This window comes from Lactuca sativa, chromosome 5 (genome assembly GCF_002870075.4).
Source record: "Lactuca sativa cultivar Salinas chromosome 5, Lsat_Salinas_v11, whole genome shotgun sequence".
Lineage (NCBI taxonomy): Eukaryota > Viridiplantae > Streptophyta > Magnoliopsida > Asterales > Asteraceae > Lactuca > Lactuca sativa.
Window position 1 is genome coordinate 209139024 of NC_056627.2, and position 25147 is coordinate 209164170.

Sequence of the window (25147 nt, forward strand, 5' to 3'; positions counted from 1 at the left end):
AGCTAAAATGCCCATTCCGGAGTAGGAAAAAACACGTCAAGCTCAACACTTAGGCCGAATAGTCTTCATACCCGACACTAATTCGAAAAACATATTCTGGATAAGCGTTCAACATGGCCGGTCCTGAGTAATTAATGTTGGTGATTTGTTATAATCAATGTTATTGAAGTGTAATGGGATTACTTTGTTGACTAAAAATGATCTTGATAAATATTAAACAAGTAAGGAAGATGTGGAGTACACACTTGTTTAAATTTGATCAAGTATCAAAGTATACTGTCATTTAGGGGCGAAGCCCCTGAACGAACGAGGGTCCGGGGGCAGCGCCCCTGGGAGCAGGGTCCAAGGGGCAACGCCCCTGTCTGGGGTCAAGCTTTTCATTCAATTTTGGCTATTGTCGAGCTTTTGAATATTTGACCCGGTTTTGACTTTGCATTAATCCTTATACAAAACCCAGATTTATAACAGTTTTGACTGTTGAGAAAACTGTTATGTGACAGTTTTGACAGTTTTTCAAAAAACAAAGGTTTATAACCAATTTTAGTCAGTTTTCTGGTACTCACGAAATTACCATCTCATTCTCTCTTTCTTTCTCTCTGATTTTATTTGAGTCTTATCCAATTGAGGATTTGGGAGTACCACCCAAATACTTCGATTTGAAAGTGATTATCACGATTTTCAGATTTCCAAGTGCCACTAAACCATATTTCTAACAAAAATCGAAGTATTCTGTGATCATGGCAAGTGGTGATTCTGTGAAGGAAATGACAAGTAAGTTTTAAAAACTGAACAAGTTTAAAGGGCAAGATTTCCGTAGATGGCAGAAGAAAATGAAGCTTCTCCTTACCACTCTAAAATGGTGTATGTTCTGAGTGAACCCATGCCAATCTTACCAGAATCTGTTGAAGATGAACCTTTGGAGGTAACAAGAAGAAGATCAAAGTGGGAAAATGATGATTATATATGTCGTGGTCATATTCTCAATGGTATGTATGACTCTCTTTTTGAATTCTATCAAAATTTCGAATCTGCAAAAGAACTGTGGGATTCTCTTGAATCCAAGTACATGGCTGAAGATGCTTCTAGTAAGAAATTTCTTGTTAGTAACTTTATGGGTTACAAGATGATTGACTCCAGGCCTGTTATGGAACAATTCGATGAAATGTTAACGATTTTGGGACAGTTTCCTCAACACAATCTGAAAATGGATGAAGCCATTTTTGTGGTTGTGATTTTTGACAAACTGCCCCCTTCCTGAAAGGATTTTAAATACAATCTGAAACATAACAAAGAGGAATTGACTTTGACTCAACTTGGAAGCCATTTAAGGATTGAAGAGCCCATAAGGACTCAAGAACTTGATAGCAATCCTAAAGCAAGAACCAAGTTGGTTCCTCTTCTGTGAACATGGTGGAAGGAGAAAGTTCAAAGAATCCTAAGAAGTCTAATGGAAAAAGGAAGTTTAAAGGAAAGGATCACAAGTCTTCCAAGAAGAAGGATAAGTTGGTTTGTTGGAATTGTAACAAACCGGGTCACTTCAAGAAAGATTGTCGTCTTCGCAAAGTGAATAAGGATGGTGCTGGACCAAGTGGATCTAAGGATCCAGAAAAGCAACAAGGTCAGATTTTTGTTTCATTGCAGATTTCTAAATATATTCAAAATTATATTTATGTGATTTCTGAAGCATTTTATGTGCAGGTTGATAAAGTTGCATGGTGGGTTGATTCGGGAGCAACAAGTCATGTGTGACAACCCAAAAAAAAATTTATTTTTTTAAAGCCCAGTCAATCAACTCAATTGAGTGTCAATGTAGCACCTGGTTCTTGGTACGTATTCTTTTATTAATTCTTTAAAATGCTTTGCATTTTGGCTTTGGACTCGGCGAGTTGAAGGACCAACTCGCCGAGTAGAAGCGGGATGAGGCGCGGGGTTTAAGCAGTAAACTTGACGATTCGGGTCCCGGACTCAACGAGTAGGCCCTTTTTGGACAAAAACCCTAACCTGAGGGTTTGCACCCTATTTAAACACCTTAACTCGACCTCCTTCGTCCCATTTGCTCCTAGAAGACCCCCATAGCAGACCCTAGCCGTTATTGAAGCAATATAAGACATTTGGAGTGATTTTGGTGCTTTTGTGATCCAAGGAAGGAAGGAAAAGCTTGAAGGATCAAGAGGAGGCTAGAAGGATCCGATTTTGAGCATCATTTGCTATCTACAGAAGGTATAAAGTCTATACCTTGTTTGTTCTTTTGGTAGATCCCATTTTGTGGAGTTCTAGGGCTTTCTAAGCCATTTTGGTCACCAACCATGATTGCAAGCATGGTTAGTGGTTGATGTTTCAGATCTAGGTCCTTAGAGGGATTACAAGGTAGAAAGGAGTGGCTCTTGCACTCAAAGAAGGCCTCATGCATTGAAAGAGCTTGTTTTAGGACCTTTTGAGCTCAAAGTCCCATGCAAGCACGTAATGTTTGTAACTTTACATGCTAGATCGATTGTAGAAGCATAGATCTATCTTTTGATCAAGGGTTGTACATCAGAAATCGAAGATTTAGTGAGAGGATGTGACCAACTCGACGAGTCCATTCTTGGACTCGGCGAGTCCAAGGTTTCTGTCCCATATCAGTTGAGGGTCAAAAGGAACTAGTTGAGCATGGAAAGGTTTTAGGGGGGTCCCGGGGAGTGACCCAACGTTCTAGACTAAGCCATTGTTCTGGAAATTCATGGGACTCGGCGAGTGCATGAGCAGACTCAGCGAGTCCAAGGCAATCTTCTTAAGGTTGAAAATGAACTCGACGAGTTATTCATACAACTCGGCGAGTCAAGGATAGGACCTGTGTATCAGTTGAAGTTGAAGTCGACGAGTTGTTCATACAACTCGGCGAATCAGATGAAGATTCAGTCGATGTTCAATTAGAAGGAAAAATCCTCGAGTTATTGCCTAACTCGACGAGCAGAGACGGGTATAAGGACAAATGGAAGGATAGGGACTCGGCGAGTTGGCGAGCCAACTCGGCGAGTCAGGTCAACTGGAAGTTGACTTTGACTTTGACTTGGTTAAGGGTAAAATGGTCATATTACCCTAAGAACAGTTAGCAGTGTATGACTAAATGTTTTGTGGTAATTATAGCCGGAGGATTTCCGAAGCAGCAGCGGCAGCAGTCAAAGGATTCCCGCACAGATCAACAACTACTACGAGGTGAGTTACCTTCCAGTAGTGGTGGGTCTACGGCCACAATGTCGGCCCACCAGTAGGATTTGTATGTTACATGATTGTCGTTGTGATATCATCTAGGTTTGCTACTACCTGATACGTTATATGCTGGCATGATATGTTATATGTGATAGTAGTAGAGTTCGGTTGTTAGGACCGAAGGGTAGGTCAGATACCCTAGATATGTCTGACAGTATGTGATGATATGTTTATATGCTAGCTTGATATGTTATATGTGATAGTGGTAGTAGGAGGGGAATAGTCTCCATGTTCGGTTGTTAGGACCGAAGGGTAGTTCGGACACCCCAGTTATGTATGATAGTATGTTTATGTTATGATATATGTGATAGCAGTAGTAGGGGTGGATTAGTCCCCAAGGGTCGGTTGTTAGGACCGACGGGTAGGTCAGCACCCCAGAATGGCTCAACATGGGTAGGTCAGCACCCCAAAATGGCTTGACATGGGTAGGTCAGCACCCCGGAATGGCTTGACACGGGTAGGTCAGCACCCCAGAATGGCCGTACGGGTAGGTCGGCACCCCAAAATCGCCATACCGGGTAGGTCGGGCACCCCAGAATTTCCCGGCAGTATGTATGCTATGTGATTGTATGGTATGTGGTACGATGGGGGAACTCACTAAGCTTCGTGCTTACAGTTTACAGTTTTGGTTTAGTGTACCTCTTCAACGCAGGGGAAGGAGCTGGCGCGGTAGCGGCACATCATACACACACTCTTTGTTTTCCGCACTATGAGTTATTCTGGGATTTGTACTCTGACATTATTATGTTTTTATGATTGGGTTTTCAGATACGAGACATGCTTTTATTAAATGATATGATCGGTTGATAATTTGATACAAATGTTGTGCAAATCACTTAATCAAAAATGAAATTTTTAGTCGTGAAAATTGGGTCGTTACAAGTTAGTATCAGAGCTCTGGTTTGAGGGATTCGGACACACCTTCGGGGTGTCTGGACTCAAACCAAGGGATTAAAAGATTTTTACATGGAAAATGACTTTCTAAAAGCTAATATAAAAGAGTTTTGAGAAGGAACAAGTGTGTGATGTGTGCAACCGGCCGAGCTCAAGTAAGTATTCCCCATAGTACCCATACCAGTTACCTTATGTTTATCAGTATCAGCAGAACAACATGATGGAATAGGACTAGGGATCTAGGAATGATGCCTTATGTGCCTGCTTTATGTGCTTCAACTTATGAGAATTGCAAGCTAGTATTGAGTAGACTGTAGTAGGATAGCATGTTTAGTTTATGCCTGGTAGTATGAGCTCAACATTATATGCTAGTTCAACTTCTCATTATGAGGACAGATTTGCTTGAGTAGTTTTCCTACGTCCGAATGTTGCCTGCTTTGTGCTTTGTGGGACTCTAAGTGATGGGAGTTAGCCATTAGGTGAATACGTCACGTCACATGTGATCAGGGTTGAATAATCTCAGAGTGTTGGATTTGGCCCTATTACGCAGCTCTTGTCTGAGTCTAACCGTTGTAGGGGCGAGTCTGTTACTCGAAGGATTATCTGAGCCTCATCACATGTGATGGTATTCAGGTAATGGCTAATTGGAATTACAAGGAGGCCTTCAGCAGCTGAGGACCGGTTTCGGGTGGAGTTAGAGATTTTCCCTAGGGTAAGCCTAGAATGAGAATAGCAGAGAATCAACAGTGGTAAAGGGGACTTGGTGGAGTCAAGAGAGTCCTTGAGGAAGGTACGGATTGATGTGGAAGGTAGTATGGGCCCGTACTAATGAAAGCAGATGATCCGTACCTAAATTGAGGAAGGCTGAGACAAGACCAGGGAACTTGTTGTGGATGTGATCACTCGAGATGTATCGGTATCACTATCAGTTGGTATTATGTTTTGCAGAATGGTGGTACTGCGACAGAGGCCAGTAGTTGGCAGTTCAGGAGAGGGATCGGGTTTGGGATCAGGTTCCGAGCCAGTAGATGAGAGGCTACATGAGTTCATCGCGTCAGAGATCACCAGAGGCATCCTTGATTCGACCCCCACCATCTTCCTAACAAATCTATCATAACTTTCTAAGCTCAAAATCTGATCTTCGAATCCATGCGACGGTGATCCATTTCTTCGTGATTAGACTCATCTTTTTTTTTAAGAGATTAGGGTTATGATTTGACAAATGTGGAATTAGAATTGAATCCTTAATAAAACACCCAAAAGAGATATTAAGGCTAGGATCCAACACAACATTCCACAAATTGGAAGAGGGATGCCGTAATCCAATTTGCAGAATATTTCAAGGTAGGTAAATGACGATTTACCAATTTCCACCATGAAAAACGAAAAAGAAGGTTAAGTTTTAAATGTATTGGAAGCTCCTAGATCTTTTGAGATTCATTGAACTTTTCAATGGCATGTTTAAATCTCAGATTATGCTCTTCTATTTGTGACTGGGATGTCGAGGATCACAAACAAGATGTGAATAACCATGCAAATGTGCTTGGTAACATCATTGTCTTTATCATTAACTATTGATGTGCCGGTAAACCACACACGCTCCATCAAAATGATAATTATGAGATACCCATTACTACTCTTTATTAATGTCTTTTAGTGTGTTGTTTAACCACACACGCTCCACTAACGACCAATAAAGCATAATGTGCAATTCCATGGATTAGCATACTTTTCATATTTTTCCTAAAGTAACTAGAGTTGGGATTTTGTAAAATAATGTTCTAGTACTTTCTTTAATAACATTATACTTTTAATGAGATGTAGTTGTCCTATCAAATCCGTTCTGCTAACGACCCTCCACTAATCAAGGAGGCGGTGGGTGAGAGTGGACACCCATTAAACTACCATTTTATAGGCAGTTTCCTTATACCTCCCTTATAGACTAGCTTCGTGAATGAGGCATACTAGCGAGTTGACTGACCATATTCTTATACATAAATAATATTAACTTTTAATTATAATATATATATATATATATATATATATATATATATATATATATATATATATATATATATAAGGTGTGTTTTAAACTTTTCAAACTTTAGGGCTTACATATAAATTTCGAAAATTAAGACATTAATTTTAAATTTAAAAGAAACCAAATAACTAGATTTAATATTTATCTATTAATTAACTTTTTAATTAATTAATTAAATTTTGTAGGGATTATCTAATTAAATCGAACAATTAATTTAATCCTAATCCATATCCCTTCTAGATTTCGAAAATATAGGGATAGGATAATTTCCTTATTTTTCGAAATTATCCAATAAGGCAACTATTATCCAAAACAAAGAAATCCTAATTCTTCTAGCATATTTTGAAAATCAAGGGAGGAGGCTAGGGTTTCCAAAACCCTAACCCTAATTTCGATTAGGGTTCATGGAGGCTAGGGTTTTTTGAAAACCCTTTGAACCAAAAACCCTCGAAATCGAAAATTTGGCCTTTTAGGGTTTAATAGCTATAAACCCTAATTTGCAATTCAATTATTATAGTAATTCAATTTAAAACAACAATAGCTCTGATACCACTGATGGGGTTTAGGTAAAACAAATAAACTAGAAAAACAATTCCTAAGTTCACACGCAACCTACTTTGGATCTATGTTTTAACTATTGAACATATAACTTTAAATTGCAAAACAAGAACCCTAGAGGAGAGAGGCTATTTTTGAAAATAACAAACTAGGGTTTAGGAGTTACATACCTTTCAATTGTTATAGCAAACAATTGACAATCCTCTTGATCTTGATCTTGATCTTCTTGGAAGCTTAGCACCACATATGTAATGCCTCTAATGGTATCACACCCAAGAACTAGAAAGAAGGAAACTAGTGTTGGAATAGTGTCTAACGCTGCAACTATATTTGGCAAGTACTTGACCCGGTTGGGCATGCTCCTTTTGGGTTGCCTTCACCATAGCAACTTGACAGGTTGATTTATAATGAGAGAAGAAATATTATTAATATATTATGAGAATAATATAAAGAATAATAATATTATTATTTGATTAATATAAGTCATGAATTAATTAGGAATTAATTTGGTGACTTAAAGGGATTAATTGAATAAAGGGGCATAAACTGTCAATTGTATGATAGTTGTACTTTTGGCTATTATCCCTTATGGATAAGGGGTGAACGGTTTTGGGGGCTTAGGATAGACCTAGAATTCGTCCAAGGCTTATCATGAGGGTATTGGATTGCTTAGGGCCGATTTCTTCCTCCCCTCTCCTCTCTCTATAATCATCCTCTTGCTAGTTGGTGTTTGTAAGCCATTAGAGGAGTGACACTTGTGACTCTAAAGCTCCAAGGACAAGAAGATTCAAGCAAGTGATTCAAGGTAATCTTCTAAATCTGATTTCTTATGTTATTATGCTAGAATTTTCATTAGAAGTCTTGGATACAATGCATTTTCAATTAGAGAAACCTAGATCCAACCATTAGGGTTTGTATGTGCACATAGGAATGTTCTTATGGCTCAAACCCATCAGTGGTATCAGAGCCTGGTTGGTTTCCATTGAATTGATGTATTAGTTGCTTGATTGTTGTTTAAAAAATTCGATTTTGTGTTTCTGCCTGATGAACTCGGCGAGTCCCATGGTGGTACTCGACGAGTAGGCCTCAACTCGGCGAGTCCATTGTGGTACTCGGTGAGTTCGAGCGTCAGAAAGAGCTAAGTTCGGGATTTGTTGTTGTTTATCTTATGGAAACTTGCCTTTATCTTAATGGGTCAATATAAATCCGATTTTAACATATATTTGAGTATATCCTTGACCTAATTAAAGATATTTACCAATAAATTGAATAATAATTTCCTTATGTGATAATTGATTGATTATTTTATTAAATTGGTAAATTGTTTTGCAAGAAATAATTAAATAAATCAAATATGGATAATTATGAGATTATATGTTGATTTGAATTATTTGTTATTTGATCCTTCATGTTTTGAAAAGTTTAAAACTTGTCCTCAAGTTTTGAAATTTATGTTTTGTGATTAAAAGTTTAATTTAGACAATTTAAATTTCAAACCCTAGAATTTTACAAGTTTAAAACTCAACCCTATACTAATATAATATTACAAGATTAATATATATATATATATATATATATATATATATATATATATACATATATATATATATATATATATATATATATATATATATATATATATATGTATAATTAAAATGCTAGTCTTACCGTTAGTAGGCCTCATTCATGAAGCCGGTCTATAAGGTGGGTATAAGGTTGCTGCCTATAAAATGGCGCTTAATGGGTGTACACTCTCACCCACCGCTTGCTTGATCGGTGGAGGGTCATTAGCCGAACGGGTAGGATAGGGCAACTCTCTCTCCTCATTAATAAGTATAATGAACCTATAAAGTAACTAAACTATTTTTCAAATTCCCAATCCTAGTTACTTTAGGAAAAGTGAATTGATGCAATCCCATGAAATTACACTTTGCACCCTTGCTAAAAAGTTAGTGGGGCGTGTGTGGTTTACCGGCACACTAATTGGTTCTAAGCATAGGTGGCAAAGGGTGATTTAATGTTTATCATAGTTCGATAGAGTGTGTGTGGTTTACCGGCACATCGAATGGGTGATTGTTACAATGAAGGCACCATGTAGATTTGCATGCTTATTCACACCCACTTTGTGATCCTCGGTATCCCAGTCACAAATGAGAGGGGAATATCGAGATTTAAACATGCCATTGAAAAGTTCAATGAATCTTATCAAAAACTAGGAATTCTCAATACATTTAGAACTTAAAGTTAGGTTTTCATGGTGGAGAATTAGTGAATCGTCATTCACTTACCCTCAAATTGTTTGCATGTTGGATTACGGCATCCCTTTTCTAATATGTAAATAATGTTGTGGGATCCTAGCCCTAATTTTTCTTATTGGGTGATTATTAGGGATTCAAATTCTAATCAATCTTTGTCCTTTCTATTTGTAGATGTCCAACGCGAACAACGATGTTGCTAGTTTGTTCACATTGATGACCCTTTGCCCAAAGGTGACATTTGATGGAACGAACTTTAGCGAATGGATAAGATACATTCGCACAATTGCTCGCTACGAGGATAAGGAGTATGTCCTCGACGAAAAGCTCGAGAAGATCAATCCGGAAATCGCTACTCCGGCTGAAATGGCTGCTTTTGAAACTCATGAGCGTGATGCGACGAAGGTACATTGCATCATGATAGCCGCGATGAACGCCGAATTCCAAAAGTCCTATGAGGACATGTACCCGTACAAGATGCATCAAGACTTATTGGAGAGATACCACCAAAACTCGAGGCAGGAGCGTTACAAGATTTTCACCAACATGATCTCCGCTAAAATAGGACATGGAGAATCTCTAACCGTACACATGCAAAAGATGCAAAGGTATGTCGATCGTCTTCGCAAGTTGAATGTTGACTTTGGGGAAGACTTGGCTATCGACATGGTCCTTCACTCCTTGCCTCCGTGTTACAAGCAATTTAGGATGACCTACCACATGAACAAGGAAGAGGTCACCCTAAGTAAGCTCCAAGGTCTCCTTAAGGTTGCTGAGAGCAACCTCAAGGACAAATCTGTTGCACCTACTCCCAATCCACCCGCTGCTCCTGTTTTGGCTATTGGGCAGGGAAGGGGTAAGAAGAGGAAGGCTCCGTCTAAGAGCCACCACAAGGGAAAGTCCCGAGATGGTTCCTCTTCTAGTGGGACCAAAGTTGATCCTGCTAAGCCCAACCCAAACCCAAAGGAGGCAAAGTGTCACCATTGCCACAAAATAGGGCAATGGAAGAGAAGCTGCCCAGAATACCTGCAAGCTATCAGGGAAGGAAAGATCAAGCCGTCTTTCGCAGGTATTTATACAATTAAATCTAATGATTCATCTCATGCTATTTGTTGGGTCCTCGATACCGGTTGTGGTTACCACATTTGTTCTAAATTGTAGGGACTAAGAAGAAATAGGGATGTGGAGCATGGAAGAATAAATCTAATCATGGGGAACAGAAGATCGTCGCCTGTGACCAAGATTGGAGTGTATTCTCTAGTGCTTAGGAATGGTTTATGTTTAGATTTGAACAATTGTTGCTATTCGCTAGAAATGGCAAGAAACATCATTTCATTTCATTGTTTGTTTAGACAAGGATTTAGATTTTCTTTTAATAATGAGAATGGTTCTATTTATGCTTATCTAAATGGTGTCTTATATTTTGAAGCAATACCATGTAATGGAATTTATGAAACTGTTATGATTGTAGATAACCTAGGAAATGATGTTTTATGCATGGATTCTTCCAATAGTATGGATAGAGCATCCTTGCGGCATTGTTGTCTTGGACATGTCAACAAGAAACGCATAGCCCAACTCCAAAAGGATGGAGTGTTGTACTCATTCGACCTTAGGGAAGATGACACATGCGAATCTTGTTTACATGGAAAGATGACCAAGTCACCCTTCACTAGCACATGTGAAAGGGGTGAGGGTTTATTGGACCTAATACATATCAATGTATGTGGACCCTTTAGATCAACCACAAAGGATGGGAACCGCTTCTATGTGACTTTTACCGATGACTATAATAGATATGGGTATATCTACTTAATCAAGCAAAAGTCAGAAACGTTTGAAAAGTTAAAAGAGTTAAAGAATGAAGTGGAGAATCAATTGGGCAGGAAAATCAAGATGCTTCGATCCGATCGAGGAGGAGAGTACCTAAGTCTTGAATTCCACGACTATCTAAAAGAGTGTGGAATAGTTTCACAATTGACACCACCTAGGACACCGCAGTTGAATGGTGTGGCAGAAAGGCGTAATCGAACCTTGTTAGGCATGGTCCGCTCTATGATGATTCGTGCTTCACTATCTATCTCATTCTGGGGGTATGCCTTAGAGACTACCGCCCATATCCTTAACCGAGGCCCTACTAAGAAGGTTGCCAAAACACCTCACGAGATGTGGACAGGGAAAGCTCCCTCGTTAGCACATATCAAGGTTTGGGGTTGCGAGGCTTTCGTAAGACGAGATACTCATGACAAGCTCAAACCTCGTAGTGAGCGATGTATTTTCATCGGCTACCCACAGAAATGCTTTGGATATCTCTTCTATAGACCGAAGGACAATGTAATCTTCGTTGCGAGGAGAGGCTTTTTCCGAGAGCGAGAACTCATAAGCCAAGGAGATAGTGGGAGGCAAATCGAGCTTGAAGAGATTCAAGAATCCATTGATGAAGGAACCTCTACCGCTGGCACTCAACCCGAGGAGGAAACTCCGGTTGAACCTATTGACCAGTCCTTACCTCTTAGACGTTCCGAAAAAGTTACAGTTCAACCCCAGTTTTATGGTTTTCATATTACTACCGAAGGGGACACGTATATTAGTGATAGTACACTAATAAATCTAGATGAACCTAATAGCTTTAAGGAAGCCATGGCAGGCCCGGAGTCTGCAAAATGGAAAGAGGCAATGGACAGCGAGATACAGTCCATGTATGAAAACCAAGTTTGGAATTTGGTTGATAATGTACCCGGACGTAAGACCATTGGGTGCAAATGGATCTTCAAGAAGAAGACCGACGTGAATGGAAATGTACACACACATAAGGAGCGATTGGATGCAAAGTGCTTTACTCAAACTCCCGGAGTTGACTATGATGAGACCTTCTCACCAGTTGCAAAGATAAAATCTATTAGAGTGATGCTAGCTATTGCCGCATTTCATGATTATGAGATTTGGCAAATGGATGTCAAGACCGCTTTCCTTAACGGGAAATTGGCTGAGGATGTTTACATGGCTCAGCCAGAGGGTTTTGTTGATCCGAAGCATCCAAATAAAGTGTGTAAGCTTGAGAAGTCCATTTATGGACTTAAGCAAGCGTCTCGCAGATGGAATCTTTGTTTCGATGAGAAAGTCAAAGAGTTTGGATTTGTACGAAGCGAAGATGAATCTTGTGTATATGTCAAAGCCAGTGGGAGCATAGTTAGCTTCCTCGTTCTTTATGTCGATGACATACTACTCATAGGAAACGACATCCCGACTCTGCAGGAAGTAAAGTCCTGGCTCGGGAAGTGTTTCGCTATGAAGGACCTCGGAGAAGCTTCCTATATCTTGGGAATAAGGATAGTGAGAGAACGAAGTAAGAGACTAATAGGACTTAGTCAGAACACTTACTTAGATAAAGTACTAAAACGTTTTAGTATGGAAAATTCGAAGAAGAGAGAATTACCGATACAAAGTAATGCCAAGTTGAGTAAGACTCAAAGTTCGAGTATCGAAGTCCAGAAATGAATCGAGTACCATACGCTTCCGCAGTTGGCTCAATCATGTACGCTATGACTTGTACTCGCCCTGGTGTAGCCTTTGCTTTCAGCATGGTTAGTAGATATTAAGGGAACCCTGGCAGAGCCCATTGGATTGCGGTCAAGAATATCCTTAAGTACCTTCGGAGGACCAAGGAATGGTTTCTAGTCCTCGGAGGGAGTGATGACTTGAAGGTGCGAGAGTATAGTGACGCCGGCTTTCAAACCAACAGGGACAACTACCGTTCGCAATCGGGTTGGGTCTTTACCCTTAATGGAGGAGCAGTAACTTGGAAGAGTTCCAAGCAGGAAATCGTAGCTGATTCAACATGCGAATCAGAGTACATTGCAGCGAGCGAATCATCGAAGGAGGCAATATGGTTAAAGAACTTCATCGGCGATCTTGGAGTTGTGCCTACCATCAAAGAGCCTATGGAGATTTTTTGTAATAATGAAGGAGCGGTTGCCTTGACCAAGGAACCGAGGGATCATGGTAGATCTCGTCATATTGACAGAAGATATCATTTCATTAGACATCAAGTAGAAGAAGGACACCTCGTGGTGAGGAGGATATCATCAGAAGATAACCCAGCAAATCCGCTTACGAAGGGACTGAGTAGGGTTAAGCATTTGCAGCATGCTAGGAGTATTGGGCTGAGAGATGATATTAGATTAGATTAGATGATTTTAGAAACTTGTAATAGATAAATGCAATTTAACATGTAGCACCTGGTTCCTAGTTTTGAGGCAAAAGGGGAAGTAGATCAAGAGGAAGGAAAGGAACCCAGGCATCTTTGCACTCTTTCAGCAGTTCCTTTGAGGTATAATCCGTTTTCCCCTTGTTTCTATGCTCATTACTTCATTTAAGTCATTCTTGAGCCATTCCCCAAGCTTGTATGTGCATAATGTTTCGTAATAAGTTTATTGACCTCTAGATCTAGGCAAGATTGAGCTCCAGGAGCTCAAATCTGTTAGCTTTATGGACCAATGTTGCTTGTTCACCCTAGATCTACCCTTTTGAGGCATTTTGAACCCTAAAATCCATATTGGTGAATATCTACACGTAAAGTTGGAAACTTTACGTGTGATTCATGTCCTAGAAGCCCAGATCTGTGAATGGCATGGTATGGAACCAAGCAAATCGGTGTATTTAGTGGGTGCATGGCAACGACTCGACGAGTCGTTCATGTGACTCGGCGAGTCTGTTCTCGAGTCTCCGAGTTTGTCCCCTTTTCGTAGTGTCGAGTGAGCAGTGAGTCACGGGGTGTGACTCAGTAGGTCAGAAGCTGAACTCATCTATGGAGGAACTCGGCGAGTCAATGCCCTGACTCGTCGAGTTCAAGGCAATCTCCTTAGATCAAGAACAGACTCGGCGAGCTGTTCATACAATTCGGCGAGTCTTAGCATAAGTGTTCATCGGATGAAGATGAACTCGACGAGTTTTTCATACAACTCAGCGAGTAGGATGAAGGACTTGAATATCAGTTTAGAAGGAGAACTCGTCGAGTCATCGCCTAACTCGACGAGTAGAATCGGGATTCAGGGCAACCATTTGGGTAGGGACTCGGTGAGTTGGAAAGCCAACTCGGCGAGTCGGGTCAACTGAAAGTTGACTCTGACTTTGACTTAGGGCATAATCAGGGGTAAAATGGTCATTTTACCCAAAGGACGGTTGGCAGTGTTTGATTGAGTATGTTGTGGGAATTATAGCCGGAGGATTTCTGGAGCAGCAGCAACAGCAGTAGACAGTCAGTTCCCGATCAGATCGGCAGCTACTTCGAGGTGAGTTACCTTCAAGTAGCGGTGGGTCTACGGCCACAATGCCGGCCCACCAATAGGAGTTGTATGTAGATGATTGTCTATGTGATATTCATCTACGGTTTACTACTACCTGTGTGTGTTTATGTGCTAGTATGATATGATGCTATGTGCTAGTGACATTAGGGGGAGATAGTCCCCGAGATATCCGGTTGGTAGGGCCGAAGGGGTAGTCATACCCAGCCATGTTAGATAGATACTGATATTGCGATGCATGTTATGTAGTAATAGTAGAGGGGAGAAGTAGTTCTCCAGTATCCGGTCGAGAGGACTGAAGAGGAGGCCAGCACCCAGATATGCTAGGTAGTATCCGGTCGAGAGGACCGAAGGGGAGGCCAGCACCCAGATATGCTAGGCAATGTCCGGTCGAGAGGGCCGAAGGGGTAGGTCGGGCACCCAGATATGCCTGACAATATGTGTATGTTATGTGATTATATGGCATGTGGTACAGTGGAGGAACTCACTAAGCTTCTTGCTTATGGTTTCAGGTACCTCCTCAGTTAAGGGAAAGGAGCTGGCGCGGTAGCAGCATGTCACACACACACACTCTCTTGTTTCCGCAGTTACGAGTTTGTTCTGGGAAGTGATACTCTGATATTTGATTGATCGAATGTTGTGATTTTCAACTTGGTTTTCGATGTGAAATGGTTTAATCAAACAATGTTTTAACTATTACTGCTTTTATGTAATGTTTATAACGAAATTTTTGGACGTGAAAATTGGGTCGTTAAAAGTTGATATCAGAGCCCTGGTTTGAGGGATTCGGACTCACCTTCAGGGGTGTCTGAACTCAATTCGAGGGATTAAAATATTTTCTAAAAGAAAATGTTTTCTACAAATTAAGAAAAGAGTTTGAGGAAGAACGAAGTGTGTCATGTGCGCGACCGGCCGAGCTCAAGTAAGTATTCCCCAAAGTACCCATACAAGTTTATGTTATGTTTATCAGCCTTTGTAGAACAGCATGCTAGAATAGGACTAAGGATCTAGGAGTGATGCCTTATGTGCCTACTTTATGTGTTCTAGCTGTATGAGAATTGCATGCTAGTATCGAGTAGACAGCAGTAGGGTAACCTGTTAGGGTTGTGCCCAATAGTATGAGTTAGCACTGTGTGCCAGTTCAGCTTCCCTCCATGAGAGCGGAATTGCTTGAGGTTGTTTCCCTTGTCTGAATGTTGCTTGCTTCGTGCTATGTGGGACTCCGAATAATGGGAATTAGCCGTTAGGCGAATAATCACGTCACATGTGATCAAGGTTGAATAATCTTAGAGTACCGGATTTGATCCTACTGCGCAGCTCTTGTTTGAGTCCAACCGTTGTAGGGACGAGTCGGGTACTCAAAGGATTATCTGAGTCTCGTCGCGTGTGATGGTATTCGGGTGATGGCTAATTGGCATTACAAGGAGGTCTGCAGCAGCTGAGGACTGGATCGAGTAGAGTCGGAGATTTCCTAGGGCGAGCCTGGGATGAGTATAGTAGTGATCAGCAATAGGGAAAGGGATCTGGTGGAGTCGAGGCAGTCCTTGAAGAAGGTACGGATAGATGTGGAAGGTAGTATGGGCCCGTACTACTGAAAGCAGAGGATCCGTACCCGAACCAAGGAAGGCCAAGACAAGACCAGGGAACTTGTAAGTAGTTGTGATCCCTCAGGACGTATCAGTATCTCTAATGATTGTTGTGATGTATTGAAGAATGGTGGTACTTCGATCGAGGCTGGTAGATGGCGGTTCAGGAGAGGGGTCAGGTTCGGGATCAGGTTCTGAGCCGGTAGAAGAGGGACTACGCGAGTTCATCGCGTCAGAGATCACCAGAGGCATACTCGAGTCGACCCCCATCCTCTTTGGGTCGATCAAGGAAGGGATCATGGAGTTGATGGAGGATCGCCTGCGGGCATTAAGGAGTGATTTGGCATTTAGCCAGTCGGGATCTCGCATACTGTCCTTCAAGGACTTCAGGGGTAGTGGTGCGCCGGATTTCCATGGGGTGAAAGACCCCATTGCTGCCAAGCGATGGATCACAGACATCGAGTCTGCACAGTTGACTAGCTTCTGCCCCGAGGGGTCGAAGGTGAGGTATGCAGCAAGGTGTTTACGGGACCAAGCCCAGGATTGGTGGGAGTCAGTGGGTGACTCGTTGGGAGCCTCAGCTATCGAGGCTATGACCTGGTCGGACTTTGTGACCAGGTTCAGGGTAGAGTTTGCGCCGGCTGTCGAGCTCCAGCAGCTGGCCAGGGAGTTTCTGGACATGAGACAGACGACGGAGACTGTGGCAGAGATCGCCGCCAAGTTCCGAGAGAGGGCTTTGTTGGTGTCCCAGTATGCTGGTGACGAGGATATGAGGAGGACTCGTTATCACGATATGCTACGAGCTGACATCAGGGAGCATGTTAGCTTTTCTGCTTGCCCTACCTTGGACTCTATGATTGCCAGGGCAAGGGAAAGGGAGATAGATTTGGAGCACATCCGGAAACGGAAGGCAGAAGAGGGTCAGTCAGGAGGGGCTTCGGGGAAGAAGCCCAAGGGATCAGATGCGGGGCCGAAAGGCCAACAGGGACAGGGACGCTGCAGGAGATGCAGCAAGACGCACGAGGGAGCGTGCCGGTTGGGATCATCAGGCTGCTACAAGTGCGGCAAGTGTGGGCATTTTAGCAGGGATTGCACTGCTCCGGCAGCAGTTATTCAGACATCGGAGTTGCTGTGTTTCCACTGCAGCCATAGGGGCCACAAGAAGGCCAATTGCCCCCAGTTGACAGTTTCAGCGTCGGTGAAGGCGCCAGCTCCAGCGACCCTGCGAATCACGGATGGCCGACAGGGCAAGGCAGAGGCTCCGATGGTGAGGAGCCGAGCATTCCAGTTCACTACCGAGGAGGCACGCGCCGCATCCGATGTGGTGACGGGATCGTTCCATGTGAACGGCATCCAAGTTCAGGTATTGTTTGACTCGGGTGCATCCCGATCATTTGTTTCCCTTGCGCTTAGCAAGAAGTTTCATGAGACTTCGGGCGAGTTAGATTCCCCTTTAGAGGTAGAGATTGCTGATGATCGATCGGTGCGAGCATCGATGGTGTTTTGAGATTGCGTTCTGCGTTTGTTTGAGGAGCGTTACTTGGTAGACTTGGTTCCCATTCCGTTGCGCGGGAACAAGGCGATTATTGGCATGGATTGGTTGAGCCCTAATGGGGCGGTGATAGATTGCGTGCATCAGTTAGTGCGGGTCAGGACCCCAAGCGGGGGGGAGTTAGTGATTCATGGCGAGAGGCCGCAGGGTGGACCCACTATATGTTCAGCAGCGAGGGCTAGGCGCTATCTTCAGCAGGGATGCACAGGATATGTCGCGTATGTGATGGATACCCGGGAGGTGGGTAAGGCGACAGTGAGCGAGGTTCCGGTGGTTCGAGATTTTGCAGATGTTTTCCCGGAGGAGCTACCTGGGATACCTCCGGAGCGACAGGTGGAGTTCAGGATTGACCTTGTTCCTGGTGCGGCTCCGATAGCCAAAGCACCGTATCGGTTGGCTCCTCCCGAGATGCAGGGGTTGTCTATGCACCTGCAGGAGCTATTAGACAAGGGATTTATTCGTCCGAGCAGTTCGCCTTGGGGAGCCCTGATCCTGTTTGTGAAAAAGAAGGATGGGTCGCATCGGATGTGTATAGATTACCGGGAGCTGAACAAGGTAACAGTGAAGAACCGTTACACACTCCCGAGGATTGATGACCTCTTTGACCAGCTTCAGGGAGCATCTTGGTTCTCCAAGATTGACTTGCGTTCGGGTTATCATCAGATGAGGGTTAGGGAGGAGGATATGCAGAAGACCGCGTTTCGGACGCACTATGGCCACTATGAGTTTGTGGTGATGCCGTTTGGGCTAACCAATGCTCCTGCTGTGTTCATGGACCTCATGAACTGCGTGTGCAGACCAATGCTGGATCGGTCTGTGATAGTCTTTATCGATGACATCTTGGTTTATTCCAAGACTCAGGAGGAGCATAAGGAGCATCGGAGGGAGGTGTTGGAGACCCTGAGGAGGGAGAGCTTGTATGCCAAGTTCTCCAAGTGTGAGTTCTGGTTGCGCGAGGTGGAATGTCTTGGGCACCTCGTCAACCAGAATGGGATTCTGGTCGATCCGAGCAAGGTCGAGGCCGTGATGAGATGGGAGGTTCCGAAGTCTCCATCTGAGATTCGGAGTTTCCTGGGATTGGCAGGCTACTATCGGAGATTTATTCAGGATTTCTCCAAGATAGTCGTGCCCCTGACGCGGCTGACGAAGAAAGTCGTGGTCTTTCGGTGGGGGCTCGAGCAGCAGGCTGCATTTGAGACGCTGAGACAGAGATTGTGCGAGGCGCCAATCTTAGCCCTGCCAGAGGGCGTAGAGGATTTTGTGGTTTATTGTGATGCGTCCATTTCTGGGTTGGGCGCGGTACTGATGCAGAGGGGGCATGTCATTGCCTACGCTTTGAGGCAACTCAAGCCTCACAAGGCGAACTACCCGACGCATGATTTGGAGTTGGGGGCGGTGGTTTTTTCCCTCAAGATTTGGCGACATTACCTCTACGGGGTTCGATGTACCATCTACACGGACCACAAGAGTTTAAGGTACCTCATGGATCAGCCAAATCTGAACATGAGGCAGCGTTGGTGGTTGGATGTGGTGAAGGACTATGATTGCGAGATCCTTTACCACCCACGGAAGGCCAACGTGGTGGCCGATGTGCTTAGCCGCAAGGCGGCGCCGATCAGGGACGTCTGCTTGAGGATGACCGTGGTGACTCCCCTGTTGGAGCAAATTCGGGAGGCTCAGCAGGAGGCTATCAAGGAGGAACATCGGAAGAGCGAGCGTGTAGTGGGTCAGGTTTCCTCCTTCGATTATGATAGCCGAGGACTTTTGACACTACACCGTAGAGTGTGGGTGCTGTATCACGGAGGCGTGCGCCAGATCTTGATGGAGGAGGCGCACAAGTCCCGCTTCTTTATTCATCCCGGGGCGACGAAGATGTATAGGGATCTTCATCTGGATTATTGGTGGCCCTGCATGAAGCGGGATGTGGCATGGTACGTCGAGCGGTGTTTGACATGCAAGAAGGTCAAGGCCGAACATCAGAGACCGCATGGCAAGATGCAGTCGTTGGATATTCCACTGTGGAAATGGGAAGATATCACGATGGATTTTATCACGAAGCTTCCCAGGACCGCACGTGGAGTGGATTCGATTTGAGTAATCGTGGATAGATTGACCAAGAGTGCTCGTTTTATTCCTATTCAGGAGAGCATATCGGCCGAGAAATTGGCCGACATCTATATCAGGGAGATCGTGGCGCGGCACGGGGTGCCGGTATTGGTGATCTCGGACAGGGATGTGCGTTTTACTTCCAGATTTTGGAAGAGATTCCATGACGAGTTGGGCACTCATCTGCATTTTAGCACCACCTTTCACCCGCAGACGGATGGCCAGAGCGAGCGGACCATCCAGACTCTGGAGGATATGCTGCGGGCGTGCGTGCTAGACTTCGGTGGTAGCTGGGATACCTATCTTCCCCTGGCCGAGTTCTCATACAACAACAGCTACCACGCGAGTATTGACCGTCCTCCATTTGAGATGTTGTACGGTCGGAGGTGCAGGACCCCGATATGCTGGGGTGAGGTTGGCCAGAGAGTCATGGGGAGCACCGAAGTGGTGCTCAAGACGACCGAGAGGATTCAGCAAGCCCGGAGCAGGCTTCAGACTGCTCAGAGTCCGCAGAAAAGTTATGCCGACAAGCGTCGATCCGACTTGGAATTCCAAGTCGGGGATATGGTTCTCCTAAAGGTGTCGCCTTGGAAAGGCGTCATTCGATTCAGGAAGCGGGGCAAGTTGGGCCCGAGATTCATCGGACCATTCAGGGTCGTAGCCCGGGTGGGCAAGGTGGCGTATAGGCTGGATCTGCCAGCCGAGCTCAGCCAGATCCACAACACTTTCCATGTTTCGCAGCTGTGGAAGTGCCTAGTGGACGATTCAGCGGTAGTGCCGTTAGAGGATATTCAGGTTGATGACAGCCTGAATTACATTGAGCGCCCAATCGCAATCCTCGATAGGAAGTCGAAGGATTTGCGGAACAAGAAAGTCGAGCTAGTGAAGGTGCAATGGCAGCACCGCAAGGGTTCGGAATGGACTTGGGAGCCAGTGGATGAGATGATGGAGCATTACCCCGAGCTGTTTCAGGATCGAGCAGCAGACTTCGAGGACGAAGTCTAAAATAAGTGGGGGAGATTTGTAGCACCTGGTTCCTGGTTTTGAGGCAAAAGGGGAAGTAGATCAAGAGGAAGGAAAGGAACCCAGGCATCTTTGCACTCTTTCAGCAGTTCCTTTGAGGTATAATCCGTTTTCCCCCTGTTTCTATGCTCATTACTTCATTTAAGTCATTCTTGAGCCATTCCCCAAGCTTGTATGTGCATAATGTTTCGTAATAAGTTGATTGACCTCTAGATCTAGGCAAGATTGAGCTCCAAGAGCTCAGATCTGTTAGCTTTATGGACCCATGTTGCTTGTTCACCCTAGATCTACCCTTTTGAGGCATTTTGAACCCTAAAATCCATATTGGTGAATATCTACACGTAAAGTTGGAAACTTTACGTGTGATTCATGTCCTAGAAGCCCAGATCTGTGAATGGCATGGTATGGAACCGAGCAAATCGGTGTATTTAGTGGGTGCATGGCAACGACTCGGCGAGTCGTTCATGTGACTCGGCGAGTCTGTTCTCGAGTCTCCGAGTTTGTCCCCTTTTCGTAGTGTCGAGTGAGCAGTGAGTCACGGGGTGTGACTCAGTAGGTCAGAAGCTGAACTCATCTATGGAGGAACTCGGCGAGTCAATGCCCTGACTCGGCGAGTTCAAGGCAATCTCCTTAGATCAAGAACAGACTCGGCGAGTTGTTCATACAACTCGGCGAGTCTTAGCATAAGTGTTCATCGGATGAGGATGAACTCGACGAGTTGTTCATACAACTCGGCGAGTAGGATGAAGGACTTGAATATCAGTTTAGAAGGAGAACTTGTCGAGTCATCGCCTAACTCGACGAGTAGAATCGGGATTCAGGGCAACCATTTGGGTAGGGACTCGGCAAGTTGGAAAGCCAACTCGGCGAGTCGGGTCAACTGAAAGTTGACTCTGACTTTGACTTAGGGCATGATTAGGGGTAAAATGGTCATTTTACCCAAAGGACGGTTGACAGTGTTTGATTGAGTATGTTGTGGGAATTGCAGTCGGAGGATTTCCGGAGCAGCAGCAGTAGTAGTAGACAGTCAGTTCCCGATCAAATCGGCAGCTACTTCGAGGTGAGTTACCTTCCAGTAGCGGTGGGTCTACGGCCACAATGCCGGCCCACCAATAGGAGTTGTATGTAGATGATTGTCTCGGTGATATTCATCTAGGGTTTACTACTACCTGTGTTGTGTTTATGTGCTAGTATGATATGATGCTATTTGCTAGTGACAGTAGGGGGAGATAGTCCCCGAGATATCCGATCGGTAGGGCCGAAGGGGTAGTCATACCCAGCCATGTTAGATAGATACTGATATTGCGATGCATGTTATGTAGTAATAGTAGAGGGGAGAAGTAGTTCTCCAGTATCCGGTCGAGAGGACCGAAGGGGAGGCCAGCACCCAGATATGCTAGGCAGTATCCGGTCGAGAGGACCGAAGGGAAGGCCAGCACCCAGATATGCTAGGCAATGTCCGGTCGAGAGGGCCGAAGGGGTAGGTCGGGCACCCAGATATGCCTGACAATATGTGTATGTTATGTGATTATATGGTATGTGGTACAGTGGGGGAACTCACTAAGCTTCGTGCTTACGGTTTTCAGTTTTGGTTTCAGGTACCTCCTCAGTTAGGGGAAAGGAGTCGGCGCGGTAGCAGCATGTCACACACACACTCTCTTGTTTCCGCAGTTACGAGTTTGTTCTGGGAATTGATACTCTGATATTTGATTGATCGAATGTTGTGATTTTCAACTTGGTTTTCGATGTGAAATGGTTTAATCAAACAATGTTTTAACTATTACTGCTTTTCTGTAATGTTTATAACGAAATTTTTGGACGTGAAAATTGGGTCGTTACATAACATTTGATGAATAAATAAAGGAGTATTATTTATAAGTAAAGTTACTGTCTTATGTTAAATATTTAACTATTGTTTCACTTTGCATGTTTTGACTTCCAGAATAATTGAGTTTATTTAGAATAATCGAATTATTCAAACAGTCCACAATCGTTCATATTTTGGAAGTAGGTATGAATGAAGATTGTCATGAATTGGTATGTAGATTGTCTAAATGGTATTAGACATAGCAAAAGTTTGTTGCAACGTTCATGAGTGCTTATGAACTAGTTTTGAGCATTGGAATAAACCCGCGCTTGCTGGAATTACCTTATGGAATCTGTCGAAAAGGTTGATCGCAAGACGATAATATTATATGGTATTAAAACCTAGATATATGGTTTGTTATTTGTTGATTGGTTGTACATTGATAATGCGAACCCGCATCAGTAAATTGATGTTAAAACGCATTGTTGTGTATGATTGATTAATGAATAAGTAAATGCATATAAGTCGAAGTTTATCTGTTACTTTTATCCTAAGAGGCTAAAAGCGATATCTCGGCCGCTCGATGATTTGATTTGACTTGTGTGCGGGCCCGGTCAGAACTGAATTGATGTGTTCGATTAAGTTCTATGTCAAATAAATCTGAGATCGAGAAACTAAATGCTAGACAATTGGTTCCATATAAATGTCTGCATGATATCTAAACAGAGGACTGTACGATCCCTTATCTAAAGGACAAGATTGATAAGATCAGAGTTTGACATCGTCTTTGAGAGCTACGATTGCTAATCGGATTGTACTTGTACATATAGTTACTAGACTTATCCAAGTGGGAGACTGTTGGAATAGTGTCTAAGGCTGCAACTATATTTGGCAAGTATTTGACTCGGTTGTACATGGTCCTTTTGGGTTGCCTTCACCATAGCAACTTGACAGGATGATTTATAATGAGAGAAGAAATATAATTAATATATTAAGAGAATAAGATAAGGAATAATAATATTATTATTTGATTAATATAAGTCATGAATTAATTATGAATTAATTTGGTGACTTAAAGGGATTAATTGAATAAAGGGGCATAAACTGTCAATTGTATGATAGTTGTCCTTTGGGCTATTATCCCTTATGGATAAGGGGTGGACGGTTTTGGGGGCTTAGGATAGACCTAGAATTTGTCCAAGGCATATCATGAGGGTATTAGATTGCTTAGGGCCTATGTTATCCAATTAGGGTTTAAGGGTGAAACCCTAGGAGCCTCACTAGTATAAATAGACCCTAGGGGTCAAGGAAAATCAGCACCCTTGTCTCTAAAGAAATCCTGGCCGATTTCTTCCTCCCCTCTCCTCTCTCTATAATCATCCTCTTGCTAGTTGGTGTTTGTAAGCCATTAGAGGAGTGACACTTGTAACTCTAAAGCTCCAAGGACAAGAAGATTCAAGCAAGTGATTTAAGGTAATCTTCTAAATCTGATATCTTATGTTATTATACTAGAATTATCAGTAGAAGTCTTGGATACAATGCATGTTCAATTAGAGAAACCTAGATCCAAGCATTAGGGTTTGTATGTGCACATATGAATGTTCTTATGGCTCAAACCCGTCAACCAGAAGGAGAGATAAGGAGTGAGTATGCAATTTTCGGCCTAGGGTTTCTTCCAAGGTAGGAGTGACCAAATTTAGGAGCTGGGAGGCTCCTTATATAGCTGAGGGATCTAGGGTTTAGGGAAAACCCTAATACTCCTTTACTTGGGGCCTAAGATAATCCAAGGCCTTATCCAAGCCCCCTTGAACGAAATCCTTACGGTTTCCCCTATAGATTTCGTCCACCTCCCTCCAAGGAGGTTCTGGAGCCTTCCACTCAACTATTTGATAATTGCAAATCAGTCCCTGCACTTTATAATTAACACTTTTAACCCCGAAATTAATTCTAATTAATTTCTGCTTAACTATTAATTAAATACTATGATTTCTAATTAATATATTATTTTCATAACATATTAATAAGTCATTTATATTAATTTATTAATCTCATAATAAATTAATATCTCTCCTTTCATAGTTTCCTTGTCCAGTTGCTTGGTTTGAGGGCAACCCAAAAGGATTGTGCTGTTATTAATTCAAGTACATACCAATTATAGTTATGGGCTTAGACACCTAATCCAAGAAATTCTTCTCGTGATATATGTATATATATATATATATATATATATATATATATATATATATATATAACTATTCCAAGTTATTTCTACCAGGAATAATCAAATAACATTTTCCACCTTACGGTTTAACTTTAGGTATTTAATATAAGCACCTAATTCACTTAAACCACAGCTCTGATAGCATCTTGTAACACCCAAATTTTTTCCTCACCAGGTATACCCCAAAATACATTCCATAATTACAAAATGTTTACAAAACATTTTGGTATACACTGGCACACTGAAGCACAAGAAGCTATCACAAGGATCGTGCTGGCAGCAAGCACAGGATCAATCTAGGCGCTACAATCTTTAACCTGCAAAACATTTATAAACAAAATCCGTAAGCCTCACAGCTTAGTGAATAACAAGTAAAATAAAATAAACACATAATCCAAATAACAAATAATACATCAAGCAGATATATTCATAATATTTCCTAAGAGATCTAACATAAACCTTTTTGCATAATAATCCCATTCTTAGTAAAGCATTAGACCTAAACATGTCAAATGATACTATCTCCGAGATAAATATAATCCTATATATATA

At 42.9% G+C, this 25147-nt stretch overlaps 1 protein-coding gene across 1 annotated transcript in view; it reads left to right on the forward strand.

The window, feature by feature from the left end:
* Positions 1-1407: 1407 nt before the first annotated feature.
* The window catches only part of LOC111906151 (homogentisate phytyltransferase 1, chloroplastic), a 54053-nt gene continuing 30313 nt past the window's right edge, over positions 1408-25147 (forward strand). Inside the window, exon 1 of the mRNA XM_052771872.1 lies at positions 1408-1698. Within this exon, the coding sequence (XP_052627832.1) occupies positions 1408-1698 (291 nt within the window). The remainder of the gene's footprint in view (positions 1699-25147) is intronic.